The 15,388-nt window shown below is 48.5% G+C and overlaps 1 protein-coding gene across 7 annotated transcripts in view; it reads left to right on the top strand.

Annotated features, from left to right (window-relative positions):
- Window positions 1–15,388, top strand: part of CCNB3 (cyclin B3) — a 152,823-nt gene that overhangs the window by 72,772 nt on the left and 64,663 nt on the right. For all 7 annotated transcript variants that reach the window (XM_033946040.1, XM_033946037.1, XM_033946039.1 and 4 more), the window contains one exon: window positions 11,984–12,108. In XM_033946040.1, coding sequence (XP_033801931.1) covers window positions 11,984–12,108 — 125 coding nt within the window. The remainder of the gene's footprint in view (window positions 1–11,983; window positions 12,109–15,388) is intronic.

Here is a 15,388-nt window from a genome sequence, read left to right as displayed (position 1 = left end):
TCTTCTCCGAGGCTCCGCCAGCTGATTCCTCGTACTCCGGGGTCCTACCCGGTCCACCTTGCACGGGGTCGTTCCTTGACGCCCCCCAGACACTTTAGTCGAGCCTCTTCCATCTCCCATTCGTGAGATTCTGAGGCCCCGGTTCATTATTCAAGGGAAATTTCTCCCTCTTTCTCGCTGCCCCCAGATCTCGCTTGGGGTTTCCTCAGGGGATGAGTCTTCTTCTAAAAACTCCTCCTTTACTCGTTTCATCTCTGACATGGGTAGGGCCTTGAACCTGGACCTCCAGTCTGAGTCCCGTTATACCCAGGAATTCCTGGCGGAAATGCGTGTTGATCATCAACCCCGTGAGGTGCTGCGCTTGCAATTGCACCAGGTTCTCCAGCAAACATTTCTCCAGAACCTGGAGACCCCCTATGCGGTCACGGCCATTCCCTCCAAGTTGGAGTACTGCTACTGGATGATCCTGGTTAAGGGGTTTGAGAGTTCTCGGCTTTCTCACCAGTCCTTGGTGGTTGAGTCTTCCTTGAAAAAGTCCAACCCCTCGAAGGTTTATGCTGCCGTCCCTCCGGGCAGGGAGGGCCGTACGATTTGGTCGCCATCTTTATCAAAACTCAATGATGGCGAACCGTGTCCTCAACTATAACTTTATCTTCATGTCCTACCTCCGGTTCTGTGTGGACACCCTCCACTCGTTCAGGAAGGATGGGCCGGATTCTTGGCGTCGGGAGTTTCATCTCCTCGAGGAGACCCTCTCCCAACTCCGCCTCTATATGTTTCAGGCAGCCTATGAAGCCTTTGAGTTGTCCTCGAGGGTCATGGCGTTTGCGATCGCCGTGCGTCGCCTCCTTGGCTCAGGATTGTGGACATGGATCCGAATCTCCAGGATCGTTTTGCCAATCTCTCTTGCGTGGGTAATGAGCTGTTTGATTCCATAGAGGCAGCCACTAAGCGCCTCTCGGAACACGAATGGTCCTTCGCTTCTCCGGCAAGACAAGCCGAAGACCCCTCCGGCTCGGCAATACAAAATTCCTCTCCGGAGGTATCTGCAGAAATCTACTCCTGCATTCTCTCAACCTCCTTCGAAGCGACCGCAACAACAGCAGCAGCGACAAGCTAAAGCCCAGCCGCCGGCTCCGGCGAAGCCTGGGCCGTCTTTTTGATAATTCCAGTCTGAGCCTTCACCCCTCCCCATCGGGGGTCGTCTCCATCATTTCTATACCCAGTGGGAAAGTCTTACCACCGATAGTTGGGTGTTTTCCATCATCAGGGAGGGATACTCCCTTCACTTCACTTCAGTCGCGTACTCCTGTACCTTCCTCCAAGAGAGTTTCCTTCTGCCTGGTCTCAGCTGCCTCTCCTTCTGCAGGAAGCTCAGGCCCATCTTCACCTTCGGGCGGTCGAGGAGGTTCCTCTGGACCAGTGGAATACCGGATTATCCCAGGACAAGCAGGCAGCATATTCTCACATGTGGGGGTGACGTCATCCACGGAGCCCCGATGCGGACAGCTTTTCAAGCAAACTTGATTGAAGATTTCAAGTTTGCTAGTGCTGCACCACGCATGTGTGTGCCTTCCTGATCCACTAGAGGGCGTATCCCCTCCTCATGGTCTTCAGTTCTTAGTTTTCCGCGGAGCCAGAAAGCCCTGTCTCTCTTCTCTGCGTTCTTATAAGTGCCTTTCTAGCACCGCGGCTTCTTTATTTTGTTAGGGAGTCGCTGTGCGTTTGTTGATTGATCGTGTATTTCTTTGTTTCAAAAAAAAAAAAAAAAGGACTTTTTATTGTGTTTCTGCTGGTTCCACCGGCAGGCCCTTCTTGGGCCTCAGCCATGCGGCTAGGCCTCATTTGGCTGCAGCTGTATTTTCTTCTTCCCTGGCCTTTCTCTGGGCTCACTTTGTGTGAGCAGGATGGCCAGGACCATTTTTCCTTCGTTGGAATCGGACTGAGTAGCTTCGATCCCCGGTAAGTCTTCTTTCTTTCTTTCTGTTCTTCTAGCTGCGTTACCTCGGTAATGCCACCGGCTGAGTCAGGCATTCCAGGCATCGAGTGCAGTCGTGCCCGCCTCTACGAGACATGGAGCTTCATGCCTCGACGTCGACTGGGGCTTGGTGCCTCGACGTCGACTGGGGCTTGGTGCCTCGACGTCGACTGGGGCTTGGTGCCTCGACGTCGACTGGGGCTTGGTGCCTCGACGTCGACTGGGGCTTGGTGCCTCGACGTCGACTGGGGCTTGGTGCCTCGACGTCGACTGGGGCTTGGTGCCTCGACGTCGACTGAGGCCCTGTGCCTTGACGTCGTCTAAGGCTTTGTGCTTCGACTTTCTGCCTCGATGTCGACTGGGGCTGGGTGTCTCGACGTCGACGGATGCTTTGTACCTTCGACGTCGGCTGCGGCCGGGTGCTCTGCGTCACTTGACGCTTGTGCTTCGGCGGCGCCTGAGGCTTGTGCCTCGACGTCGACTGAGGCTGGGGGCCTCATTGTCGGCTGGAGATCTGTGCCTCGTCGTTGCCGAGGCTTCGTATCTCGCCGTCGACTGGAGCTTTGTGACTTGACGTCGCTTGGGGCTTTGCCCTTTGGTTGGCGGTGGCCTTGTGTCTCGATGTCGACTGTGGCTTGGTGCCGCAACGTCGCTGGGGGCTTTATATCTCGGCAGCGGCTGAGGCTTTGGGCCTCGGCGTCGACTGCGGGTTTGCGCCCCGTTATCGACGGGGGCTTAGTGTCTCGACGTCGTCTGGGGCTCTGTGCCTCGGCGTCTCCGGCTCCTGTTCGAAAGGGTTCCCCGCTTTCTCTTCGGTTCATTCCGGGCAGCCGTGACGGAATCTTGTAGTATGGAGTTTGGTTGCCTGGAGGAGACTCTCTCCCTGCTCCGGCTCTATTGCTCCTGCCATGTGTTATCTCGCTTGGCGCAGAGTATGGCTGAGGATCCGAACCTCCAGGATCGTCTCGCCACTTTTACTTGCGTGAGTTCTGCGCTTCTTGAGGCCTCTCTTGCGGTGGCCACTAACCGCCTCTCAGAACGTGACTGGTCCTTCGCCTATCGGGACGCCTTCAGCTGAATCCCGTCTGCCTTGGTGGTTTGGACTCCTTCTCCGGAGGGGCCCTCCGGATACCTTTCTTGTGTTCTCGGCCTCCTTCGCAGCAGCTGCAATAGCTGCAGCAGCGCCGGGTTATGGTCCAGTCGCCGGCTTCGGCGACTCCTGGCCGTCTTTTTGACTATTCTCGCATAGCCTCCGGGCTGCTCTCCTTCTGGGATTCCTCCCCTCCCTTTGGGAGGGGTGTCTCCGTGTCTACGCACCGGGAGTATAGCCTCGCTTCTGTCGGTTGGGCATTCCCATCCTCCCATCTGCGTCTGGTCCAGGCCCTTCGTGACCTGCACTAGTTCTAGTCCGGGAGTGGTTCAGACTCTGCCCGCCCCTGTCTCGGGAGTCCGTCGGGGCGGACCTGGACCCAGTTTGTCTGTGCTCCTTCTTGTCTCGGGGGATCCCGCTTCCAAGCACATTGTGGTGCCTCCCTCCTTGACACGCTTGTTTCGTTGGTGTGCCACCTCTTCGTATCCCCGCATCAGAAGGTTCTGCCGATGGACTCCTCGGCATAGGCTTAGGGGTGCACCTCGACGGCCTTCGGACTCAGGGTCTTTGGTCGGGTGCGGGCCGTCGCAGCCGCATCAATCTGCTGGAGCTCCGGGCCATTTATAATGCCGGGGTGGATTTTCGTTATTGGTTGCAAGATTGCGGGGTCCTGGTGCGTTCCGACATCCCGGTGGCGATGTATTCTGTGACCAAGCCAGGGTGTACAGGTTCCCTGTTACTTTGCAGGGGAGCCCTTCGTCATTGGCAGGGGGCGTTACACCACTACTTATTTCTTTGGGCGGTGTATTTCCGGGGCGAGCAGCATTGTCTGGTGGACACGTTGAGTCGCCCTTCTCGGTCGCTCCATTCTCAGACTCTGCGGCATGTGGTTGTTCAGTGGGGAACCCCACAGGTAGTTCTGTTCGCTTCGCCCCTCACTCACTGGTTGCCTCGATATTGCTCGAGGATGTTCTCCCGGGTTCGCATCGAGGTGGATGCTTTCCTTCTCGATTGGATGGGCAGGTTCCTCTATGCGTTACCTCCCTTTACTCTGATTCTCAGATCTTTGATGCACCTCCTGTCGGGCTGCGCCACCATGATCTTGCTGGCTTCTCTGTGGCCCTGACAGCTGTGGTTCTCCCTGCTCCTTCAGCGTGTCAGGGAGCCTCTGCTTCTACCTATGTTCCCTTCTCTTCTGTCTCAGTGTTGAGGTTTCTGTTGCCTCCCAATCTGCAGTCTCTACACTTATCAGCTTGGTTCCTCGCAACGTGCCTCCCTCCTTCTGTTTCTCTCAGTCGGTGGGAATATTCTCGAGGCTTCTCGTATGGGCTCCACTCGGCAATGCTTTTCCCAGAAATGCTCCTGATTTGCTGCGTGGTGTGCTGAGCACTGCATGGATCCACTCTCTGCCTCCTTCCCTTCAGTGCTGGATTTTCTGTTCCACTTGTCTCGGTCTGGTCTCAAATCGACATCTATCAAAGTCCACCTCTGTGCGATTGCTGCCTTTCCTTGGCCGCTGGATGGGAAGCTGCTCTCCGTCCATCCGACGGTTTCCCACTTTCTGAAGGGTCTCTTCAATGTTCATCCTCCGCTCAAGCCCCCTCCGGTGGTTTGGGATCTTAGGGTGGTCCTGGCTCAATTGGTGAAACCTCCGTTTGAACCCATTGATAACGCTCTTTTGATCTGTTTCACCTGGCGGGTGGTATTCCTGGTTGGTCTCGCGTCTGTTCGTAGAGTCCGTGAGCTGCAACCTCTGGTTGCGGACCCGTCTTCTGCTGTATTTTATCAGGACGCAGTGGTCCTGCGTACTCATTACAAGTTCTTGCCCAAGAAGGTTTCGGACTTCATCTCAATCGTTCCATTGTTCTTCTGGTCTTTTTTCCGAAGCCCCACTCTCATCCTGGCGTGGTGGCGCTTCATATGATTGACTGTAAGAGGGCGTTGGCTTTTTATCTTCAACGCACTCAGTCTCATCGGACGGTTCCTCAATTGTTTTTGTCCTTCGACCCTACTCGGGTGGGACGCCCTGTTTCCCAGCGCACCTCGTCCAACTGGTTGGCTGCTGGTTTGCTACACTCAGGCTGGTCTCGCGCTGCATGGTCGAGTCACGGGACATAGAGTCCGAGTGATGGCGGCTTCTGTAGCTTTCCTCAGGTCAACGCCTATCGAGGAGATTTGCAAGGCTGCCACTTGGTCTTCGGTTCATTCTTTCACCTCCCACTACTGTCTGGATACTCTGTCCAGGAGTGACGGCCGGTTTGGCCAGTCGGTTTTGCGTAATCTGTTTTTTTGAATTGCCAACTTCCCTCCGTCCCTTTTTGGTTAGCTTGGAGGTCACCCACATGTGAGAATATGCTGCCTGCTTGTCCTGGGATAAAGCACAGTTACTTACCGTAACAGGTGTTATCCAGGGACAGCAGGCAGATATTCTCACAACCCGCCCGCCTCCCCAAGGTTGGCTTCTTTGCTAGCTATCTAAACTGAAGACCATGAGGAGGGGATACGCCCTCTAGTGGATCAGGAAGGCACACACATGCATGGTGCAGCACTAGCAAACTTGAAATCTTCAATCAAGTTTGCTTGAAAAGCTGTCCGCATCGGGGCTCCGTGGATGACGTCACCCCCACATGTGAGAATATCTGCCTGCTGTCCCTGGATAACACCTGTTACGGTAAGTAACTGTGCTTTTTATTCCCGGTACTTTCTGGTACCCAAGAAGACGGGGGATGTGCGTCCGATCCTGGACCTCCGTGTTCTGAACAAGTTTCTGGTCAGGGAACGGTTCAGAATGCTCACCCTTCCTACCTTGTACCCTCTCTTGGACAAGGGGGATTGGCTGTGCTCACTGGACCTCAAGGAGGTGTACACGCACATTCCGATACACCCAGCCTCTCGCTGGTATCTGAGATTCCTGGTGGGGGATCTCCACCTCCAATATCGTGTTCTTCCCTTCAGCCTGGTGGCCTCTCTGAGGGTTTTCACAAAATGTTTAGTTATGGTAGCTGCGACCCTGCGTCTCCGTGGCCTGCAGGTGTTTCCCTACCTCGACGACTGGTTGATCAAAGTGTCCTCGCGCCACAAAGTTATGCGTGCGACGAATCAGACCATCTTGCTCCTTTAGAGTTTCGGCTTCGAGGTGAACTTCCCCAAGTCCCACCTTTGTCCGTCCCAGTCTCTGGAATTCATCGGAGCGGTCCTGGACACGGTTCGTCTCCGCTCCTTCTTACCTCGGCCTCGTCAGGAGGCCCTTGTTTGTTTGTGCCGGAGGGTGGCCCATCTGTCCTTGGCTCCTGATGGCCCTCCTAGGTCACATGGCCTCTACGGTTCACATGACTACTTTTGCCAGACTTCACCTCCGTATTCCACAATGGACAATAACGTCCCAATGGAACCAGGATCGAGATCCTGTCTCTCGGCTCATTGTCTCTCCGTTGGTGGATGCTGTCTTCCAATCTTTTCCAGAGGTTTTCTGTTTCATGCCCCCCCTCCGCAGAAGGTCCTCACAATGGACTCATCGACCTATGCTTGGGAGGCTCATCTGGACGGTCTTTGCACTCAGGGTCTTTGGTCCAGTGCCGACCGCCTTTGTCACATCAATCTGCTGGAGCTTCAAGCGATTTTCCTTGCCCTGAAGGCTTTTTGTCATCTGCTTCGCGACCGAGTGGTGCTGATCCGCACGGACAACCAGGTCGCCATGTATTATATCAACAAACAAGGGGGCACGTGGTCCCTGTCCCTGTGCCAGGAGGCGATGCGGCTTTGGGATTGGGCCATCCGCTGCAACATATTCCTTCGAGCGGTCTACATTCAGGGCCAGCACAATTGTCTGGTGGACAGGTTGAGTCGTCTTCTGCAGCCTCACAAGTGGTCCATCCATTTCTTCACCCTGCGTCAGGTGTTTGCTCATTGGGGGACTCATGTTCGCGTCCCCCCTCAACCACAAGTTGCCCCGCTTCTGCTCCAGGGTTTACACCCCTCTCAGATTCGAGGCAGATGCTTTTCTGCTGGACTGGACGAACCTGTTTCTGTATGCCGAAACATGTACGTGTCGAATCATTGATTGTACCATGATGCTATTGGAAGAATAAAGATCTCTACACCTTCAGATTAGTTTGTGGACACTTTTTTAGTGCATATCATTCTTTTTTGGACAATCCCATTCTTGGTTTCTGTATGCGTTCCCTACATTCCCTCTGATTCTGAAGACTCTCGTCAGGCTCAAGTCCACGCGTGCCACCATGATTCTGATAGCTCCTTGGTGGCCCCGACAGCCGTGGTTCTCCCTTCTGTTGCAACTCAGTTCCAGGGAGCCTCTTCTTCTACCTGTTTTTCCTTCTCTGCTTACGCAGAGTCGAGGTTCTCTACTTTATCCCAACCTTCAGTCTCTGCAGTTAACAGCTTGGTTCCTCGAGACTTAATGCCCTTGTTCCAGTTCTCTCAGCCTGTGCTGGACGTCCTGGAGGCGTCTCGGAAGGAGTCCACTCGCCAATGTTACCATCAGAAGTGGACCCGCTTTTCTTCCTGGTGTGCTGCTCGACAGCAGGAGCCGATGTCTGCCTCCTTATCTGCTGTCCTGGATTGTCTGTTACACTAGTCTGGCGCTGGACTCAAGTCCTCTTCGGTTCGAGTCCACCTTAGTGCCATTGCTGCTTTTCATCAGCCGATTGACGGGAAGCCTATCTCTGTTCATCCTGTGGTTTCATGAAAGGTCTTTTCCACGTTCATCCGCCCCTTAAACCTTCTCCGGTGGTTTGGGATCTTAACGTGGTCCTTACTCGCTTGATGTAGCCCCCATTCAAGCTGCTAGTGTGGGCTCCCTTGAAGTTTCTTACTTGAAAGGTTGTGTTTCTCATTGCTCTCACTTCTGCCCGTCGGGTCAGTGAGCTTCAAGCCTTGGTTGCGGACCCCCCTTTCACTGTCTTCCATCATGATAAGGTGGTTCTCCGTACTCATCCTAAGGTTGTTTCTGAGTTTCACATCAACCAATCCATTGTTCTTCCTGTGTTTTTTCCGAAGCCCCATTCTCACCCTGGAGAAGTGGCTCTGCATTCTCTTGATTGTAAGCGTGCGCTGGCCTTCTACTTGAAGCGCACTGCTCCTCATTGTTCTGCTCCCCAGCTGTTCCTCTCTTTCGATCCGAATCGCTTGGGTCACTCTGTTTCTAAGCGGACCATTTCTAACTGGTTGGCCACTTGTATCTCTTTCTGTTACGCTCAGGCTGGTCTCTCCCTGCTGGGTCGAGTCACAGGCCACAGGGTCAGATCGATGGCGGCGTCTGTTGCTTTCCTCCGCTCAACTCCGCTTGAAGAAATCTGTAAGGCTGCCACTTGGTCCTCGGTTCATACGTTTACCTCGCACTGCTGTCTGGATACTTTCTTCAGGCGTGATGGCCATTTTGGCCAGTCTGTTTTGCAAAATCTGTTCTCTTAAAATGCCAACTCTCCCTCCATCCTATTCTGGTTAGCTTGGAGGTCTCCCACATGTTGAGAATATGCTGCCTGCTTGTCCTGGGATAAAGCACAGTTACTTACCGTAACATGTGTTATCCAGGGACAGCAGGCAGATATTCTCGCAACCTACTCACCTCCCAGTGGTTGGCTTCTTTGCTAGCTATCTGAACTGAGGCCATGCTGAGGAGACGCATGCCCTAGGTCGGGCGGGAGGGGCACGTGCGGGCCAATTGCAAGCTTGAAGGTCTTCAAACAAGTCTGCTTGCGAAAACGTCCGCTAGGGGGCTCAGTCGGTGACATCACCCACATGTTGAGAATATCTGCCTGCTGTCCCTGGATAACACCTGTAAGTAACTGTGCTTTTTGTGGAAACTCACTGCAATGACGCCAGCGTGCACACCATTCAATGAAGGTTCATTTCTTTGAAAAAACGCCAGTGCATGCACGTTTTTAACATCATTGACGCTGCTAGTGTCAACGTAACGAACAAGGTATTTAAATCTTGTTCTGTTATTGCCATAATGCTTAACTTTAACTTCTTAAGAAATTTTAAAGGAAATGTAAATCCCCCCTCTTTTTTAACTAATAAACTTGATGTTATCTCCCTCTTGCTTAGAAATGTCACAAATTGAAAAGAGCGTTCATGTAGTTAAAGGTCCATAATATTCCTTTTAAAGAGACCTTGCTTAATGCGCTCAATCAAACAATAAAGAAGCATTATTAAATGTATTCCTTAAAGGAAAAAACATCTCATTCATAAAATAAATAAAGATGTATACATTCAGGAATCTAATGGAACTGAATAACAAAGTGAGCTGAAACTGATTTGATTCTCTTAAAAGCTAATCTTCATTGATCTTAACCACATCTGTACTGAGATACACACAAAAAAACAAGAAAAAAAGAGAAACACCCCCCCACACCCAAAAAAAAAAATAAAAGTAAGTTTAGGATGGGTTTATTCTTTTATTATTATTTTGTATTTGAGAATCTCAGCGAAAGTGAAAACTAGAAGGCCTTGAGCATGCGCAGATGCTCAAGGCCCAGCAAGAGGCAGGAACTTCTTCAAGTGGCACTGGCACGTCCTGTGGGCTGCGTGCTGGTGCCAGACGGAGGGTAAGTTTGAAGTTGTTCGGGCGGGGGTGCCGGTTCGAGCTGGGGGGAGGGGGAGCGATGCCGGTTCTCGGGGGGGGGGGGAGGGGTGGAGCAGCACTGCTGGCATCAGGGGAGGGGAACGTATCAAGCGAGTTTCCCTTAGTTCCTATGGGGAAACTCGCTTTGATATACAAGTGTTTTGGTTTACGAGTATGCTTCTGGAACGAATTATGCTCGTAAACCAAGGTTCCACTGTTCTTGAAAGTAGTCATCTCTGCACTACTCAGAACAGAGAAGCCTACAACATTCATGGTCTATGTGAGGGCCTGGAAGACTTTTCAGTGTGGTGTGCCAATGATAATGTGGAGCCCTTTTAAAGCTCCAATTTCGGCAGTCCTGGCATTCCTACAAGCTGGACTAGTAAAGGGTCTGTCGGTGGGATCATTTAAAGTACAAGTCGCAGGTCTATCATGCTTTCGAGCCAGAGTAGAAAAGAATTCTTTGGCTTCCTAACCAGATGTGTCCAGATTTTTGAAGGGATCACTCAGATTGTGCCCGCCTTTATGGCAACCTTTCTTGTGGAACCTTAACATTGTTCTAAAGGGACTTGGTAAGGCTCCATATGAGCTTCCTCAACAGGTATCAGTGTTGGATCTCACAATAAAGATCATGTTTCTAACAGTGATTGTTTCTGCGAGAAGGGTCTCAGAGTTGCAAGCTCGTGCACAGACAACAGTTTCGCAGGATCTCAGAAGTGGGGATTTCCCTGTGCATGGTCCCTTCTTTCTTATCAAAGGTTGTTTCAGCCTTCCATGTCAACCAAGAGGTTTGTTTACCAGCATTTCAGTCTATGGGTTCTATCCCTTGAAAAGAGAAGATTGAGAGGGGACATGATCGAAACATTCAAGATATTGAAGGGAATTGACTTAGTAGAGAAAGAGAGACTGTTCACCCTCTCCAAGGTGAAGAGATCGAGAGGGCACTTGCTAAAGTTAGAAGGGAAAAGATTCCGTACAAACTTAAGGAAGTTCTTCTTCACTCAGAGAGTGGTAGAAACCTGGAATGATCTTTCGAAGGCTGTTATAGGGGGAAAGCACCCTGCGGGGATTCAAGACAAGGTTGGATAAGTTCCTACTGGAACAGAGCATACGCAAGTAAGGCTAAATTCAAATAGAGCACTGGTCTTTGACCTAAGGTCTGCTGCGTGAGCGGACTGCTGGGACGATGGATCACTGGTCTGACCCAGCAGCGGCAAATCTTATGTTCTTATGTGCTAGATGTCAGAAGAGCTATTTGGAAAAGAGCAATGACTTTAGTCTCTCAAACCATCTTTTTGTTCTAGTCAGGCTAGATGGAGACCAGCTTTCAAAGTGTCTTTTTCTAGATAGATATGTATGGCGATTTTATTGGTGTACATTAACTGTGGCAAACAGCCACTGGTTTCACTGAGAGCGCACTCTAACAGAGGTGTGGCCTCTTCATGGGCAGTGTCTTGGGAGGTTCTCCCCGAGGAGATATATGTAGAGTGGCTACATGATCTACTCTTCATACCTTTTACGAAGTTCTACAGAGTGTACGTAGTAGCTCGAGAGGACGTCATGTTTAGGTCCTCCGGTTTTATGTGCAGGCTCATCTGTCCTGTCCTAGACATAAGATACTGCTTTAGTATATCATCTATCGTTTTGGAATCCTTTGCACTATAAGGGTAAGTTAGGTTCTTAACTTAATAATTTTCTTTATAGTAGTAGGACAAAGGATTCTAGACAACTCGCCCTGTCGGTTACTTCACCTGTTTACTGTCTTGGACAGATCTGGTGGGTCCGGAAATGGAGATCTCTTCTAGCCAATCGGATAAGCATGTACTGGATTATAATTTTTTTTTTTTTAAATAATAATGGAATGATGCATTTGATAAGTCTTTAAGAGCTCCAGAGTTGTTGGTGCTGATTGCATATGAAGAGGTAGTTTGTTGGTTCCACCTAGATTTATACTATTTGGGTTAAAATTGTTCACTTTGTTGCAAAACAGAATAGAAATGGTATTGTTGGAGGCTTCCCCATTCCCTTTCTTTTGATTTCTTATGTTATAGTGGTGATTAACTGCTTTGATACAAACTGAAGGTGGCAGTGTAACTCACCAGGTAAGGAGACAAAGTTTAAAAATGTAGTTGACATCCTTCTGCAATCAATTTTGTGACCAGGGGTATATAACCCTATCGTTCTGGAATCCCTTCTACTACAAACAAAATTCTCAATGTAAGAACCTATTTTTTCCTTGAATGATGAATGATACTGAATGACTTCTAGGAACAAATGTACTACCAGCTTTCTCATAGGCCAAGGTTTACTGCCTATGAATGTTTGTTGACAGGCTCGTAAGAATGCAGCTGTGCAGCCAGGAAAGAAGAAAGATACTGGGAAGGCCGGTCCCAAGAGGCCTCAGAAAAGCTGTACTGCCAATGTAGTTGCCAAAAGTGATGAGGCCAGTCTGAAAAAGTGAGTATATCTCTTTTTCCTTATCTATTTTAGACACACATGACATCTTCAGTGTCTATCAGGCTAAGAGGTGCTGACAGCCCAAGAAGGCAGCAGACACATGATAACAATAGAACAAATTGAGCTAAGCTGAAGTCACCTCCAGTGTGAATTTTCAATAATTGTTAAGATGTGATGTGATATATTGTGAGAAACTATGAAAACCTTTTTTTTCTGGGGGCTTTTTAATTTATTTTGGGGGGGGATCAAGGAGAAGAGGGTTTTTTTTGTTTGTTTTAAAGGCCGAGCATCAGTGCAACCTCTGGTAATGAAGGAATTGATTATAAAACTTATAAGGATGGCTTTGTGTTAACCTTGTTTCTAATGCAGTAGGTGTGTCATTCTCCCTATGATTGCGAGCTATGCAGAAGGAATCCACTCCAAGTTTTTAACTTCTCCTCTTTCTCCAGAAGGCTCTGCTGCCCCTTCAGTAGTTTATCTGCATAGTTAGCTTTATGTATTTTGTCATTTTTGTAAAATCCATTTTCAGTACCGAAAACATAGGATTCTGTACGGTAGCTGTTGCTTCCCATTAGTTGTGAATCTGAAGGGTGTTGCTTTAAAACCCTGAACTCCTCCCTTTCTGCATAGAGAATAGCTCCCTCTTCAGTTTTTCTTTCTGTATGCAAACTCAGAAGGTGTGTTCTGATTTGCTCTGCTTCCTTTTATTAATTTTTTGGATTTTTGCCATCTGTCTTAGAATTTTCTGCTTGGCTTCGGTGCTCAGAGGTCCCTTCTTGGGCTGGCTTCACTGGGGAAAGGATGCAGTCCCACGTGGGTAGATTGCTGCTCTCAGTCCAATCTCTGAGTACCTGTGGAGCCAGCCTGCTTTAGTGTCCCTTCAGGAGCTTGGGATCTATTCCCCTGGGAGATGGCTCATCTGCTGATTCATCAGAGGCTTGAGCGCAGGCTGTGGGGTCCCCTATGTAATAACCCTCTGGGTATCGGGGAGCAGGCAGGAATAGGAATTTGTTCCATATGAAACATTTTCAGGGAAAAAGTTTAGCAAGAAAAGTTGAATTCTCAACAGTTTATATCTTTTTTTTTTTTTCCTGAAAAGCATTTTTAGTGACCAAGGGTCCCTTCTACTAAGCTGCAGTAAAAAGTGGCCTTAACGCGCGCCATTGCACAGGTTTCTCCTGCATGTTAAGACTTGACATATGATACTATTTTATTTGGCATGACAATGAGAGCAAAGAGTCAATTTCATCAAATAATAATAAACTTTTATTTATATTAACTGGAGTAGCCAGTCATCAGATTACATACAATTAGAAAAATTATGATAGATTAAATTACAACTTTTGGTGGAATTCTGTATGTCATTTACAAAATGGAGCGCACAATAGCAACACAGAAAGTATATGTTGGTAACTTTCAGAAGATTTGGGGACCATTAAAAGACTTTTGTAATGAATGATAACATTTTCCCAAAGTAAGATATTGGATAAGAGGGAGTGTGGGTGGGTATTATTAATCTTATATGGTAAATGAATATATCACTATTTTTACTATTTTGGGATGGTATTTTCTGTAATGGGAGAGGAGGGGATGGGAGGGTTTTTTATTCTAATAATAATTGTTTAGATATTAGGTGTATTACATAATATTCAAGATATTGTGGAACATAAGTATGGTTTGGAATGTTGTATTTGATGTATCAACTGGGAACATACCAAAAACAAACCCACTCCCCTCAAAACAAGCTACAAGACTAGACAGAAAATCGAACCAAACACATTCTGGAGCGCAGTGGACCCAGAAATAGATTCCAGCAACCCTAGTGAATTCATAAACACCTGGCGGTCTCTCAGTGAATCGACCTTGAACAAACTAGCACCACTAAGAGAAAAAAACAAAATACATAGACAATCAGATAAATGGTTTGACACCGAACTCCTACAACTAAAAAGGAAATGTAGACAACTAGAAAGGGCATGGTCAAAACAGAAACAAGTTATTACCAAAATAGAATGGAAAATCCAACTCAAGCAATACAAAATCAAATTGAAGGAAAAACGCAAAGACTACTACTCTAACCTCATAGGCACCGACAAACCAGACACAAAAAAACTGTTCAACCTAGTAAGAAACCTCACCGACACTAAACCATGTCTAGCCACCCAGGAAAACCAAACACCTACAGCCTCTCAATTAGCAGACCACTTCAAAAATAAAATCATCTCAATTAGAACAACATTCAACAACCCACAATACAACACAGACAAGATCCTAACAAAACTCACAACAGCCGAAGCAATATCAGCAGACAGGTTCTGGACCGACTTCCCTAAAACCCAATGGACCGAATTGGACAGGCTATACAAAAAATATTGCAAATCAGCATGTGATCTGAATAACTGCCCACCATACCTACTAGCAACAGCTTCCACCAACTTCAAAGCTTGCTACACATTATGGCTACAAACCACACTCAGGGAAGGCCAGTTCCCATCAGACCTCGGAGAAATTATAATCACGCCAATACTGAAAGATCCCAAAGGTCTAACAAACAGCCCATCAAACTACAGACCAATCGCTTCTATCCCAACATACGTCAAAATAATAGAAGGACTAGTCGCACAACAACTGTCCACGTACCTTGAATCCCACAATATCTTACACCCATCCCAATCCGGATTCAGAACCAACTACAGTACCGAAACTCTACTGGTATCTCTACTAGACATAGCTCGAAGTCACCTCAGCCAAGGAAACAAACTGCTAATCATCCAATTTGATTTATCAGCTGCATTCGATCTAGTGGACCACGATATACTCCTCCAAATATTAGACGCAATAGGAATTTCAGGTAAAGTTCATAACTGGTTCAAAGGCTTCCTCAAAAATAGAACATACAGAGTCAAATCTAAAGACATTCTATCTGAACCATGGTCCAATCCATGTGGAGTACCACAAGGCTCTCCCCTCTCTCCCACACTTTTCAACCTATTCATATCCTCCCTAGGCACCGTCCTAGACGCCCAAAATATTACTTCTCTCAGCTACGCGGACGACATTACCATCCTCCTTCCATTCGACATACATAACCCAATCTCCACAGAACACCTGAAAACTACATTGGAAACAGTGGATAAATGGATGATAGATCACAAGTTGAAGCTGAACTCTGACAAAACCAAATTCTTATTACTAGAGAGAGACAAAAAACCATCCCTAACAGAACTGGAAGTAAACTCAATCAAGTACCCTATACAGAACTCCCTCAAAATTCTTGGAA

This window comes from Geotrypetes seraphini, chromosome 5, assembly GCF_902459505.1.
Source record: "Geotrypetes seraphini chromosome 5, aGeoSer1.1, whole genome shotgun sequence".
NCBI lineage: Eukaryota > Metazoa > Chordata > Amphibia > Gymnophiona > Dermophiidae > Geotrypetes > Geotrypetes seraphini.
The sequence above is the reverse complement of the archived record's forward strand: the minus strand, read 5'-3'. Positions and strand labels throughout refer to the sequence as shown.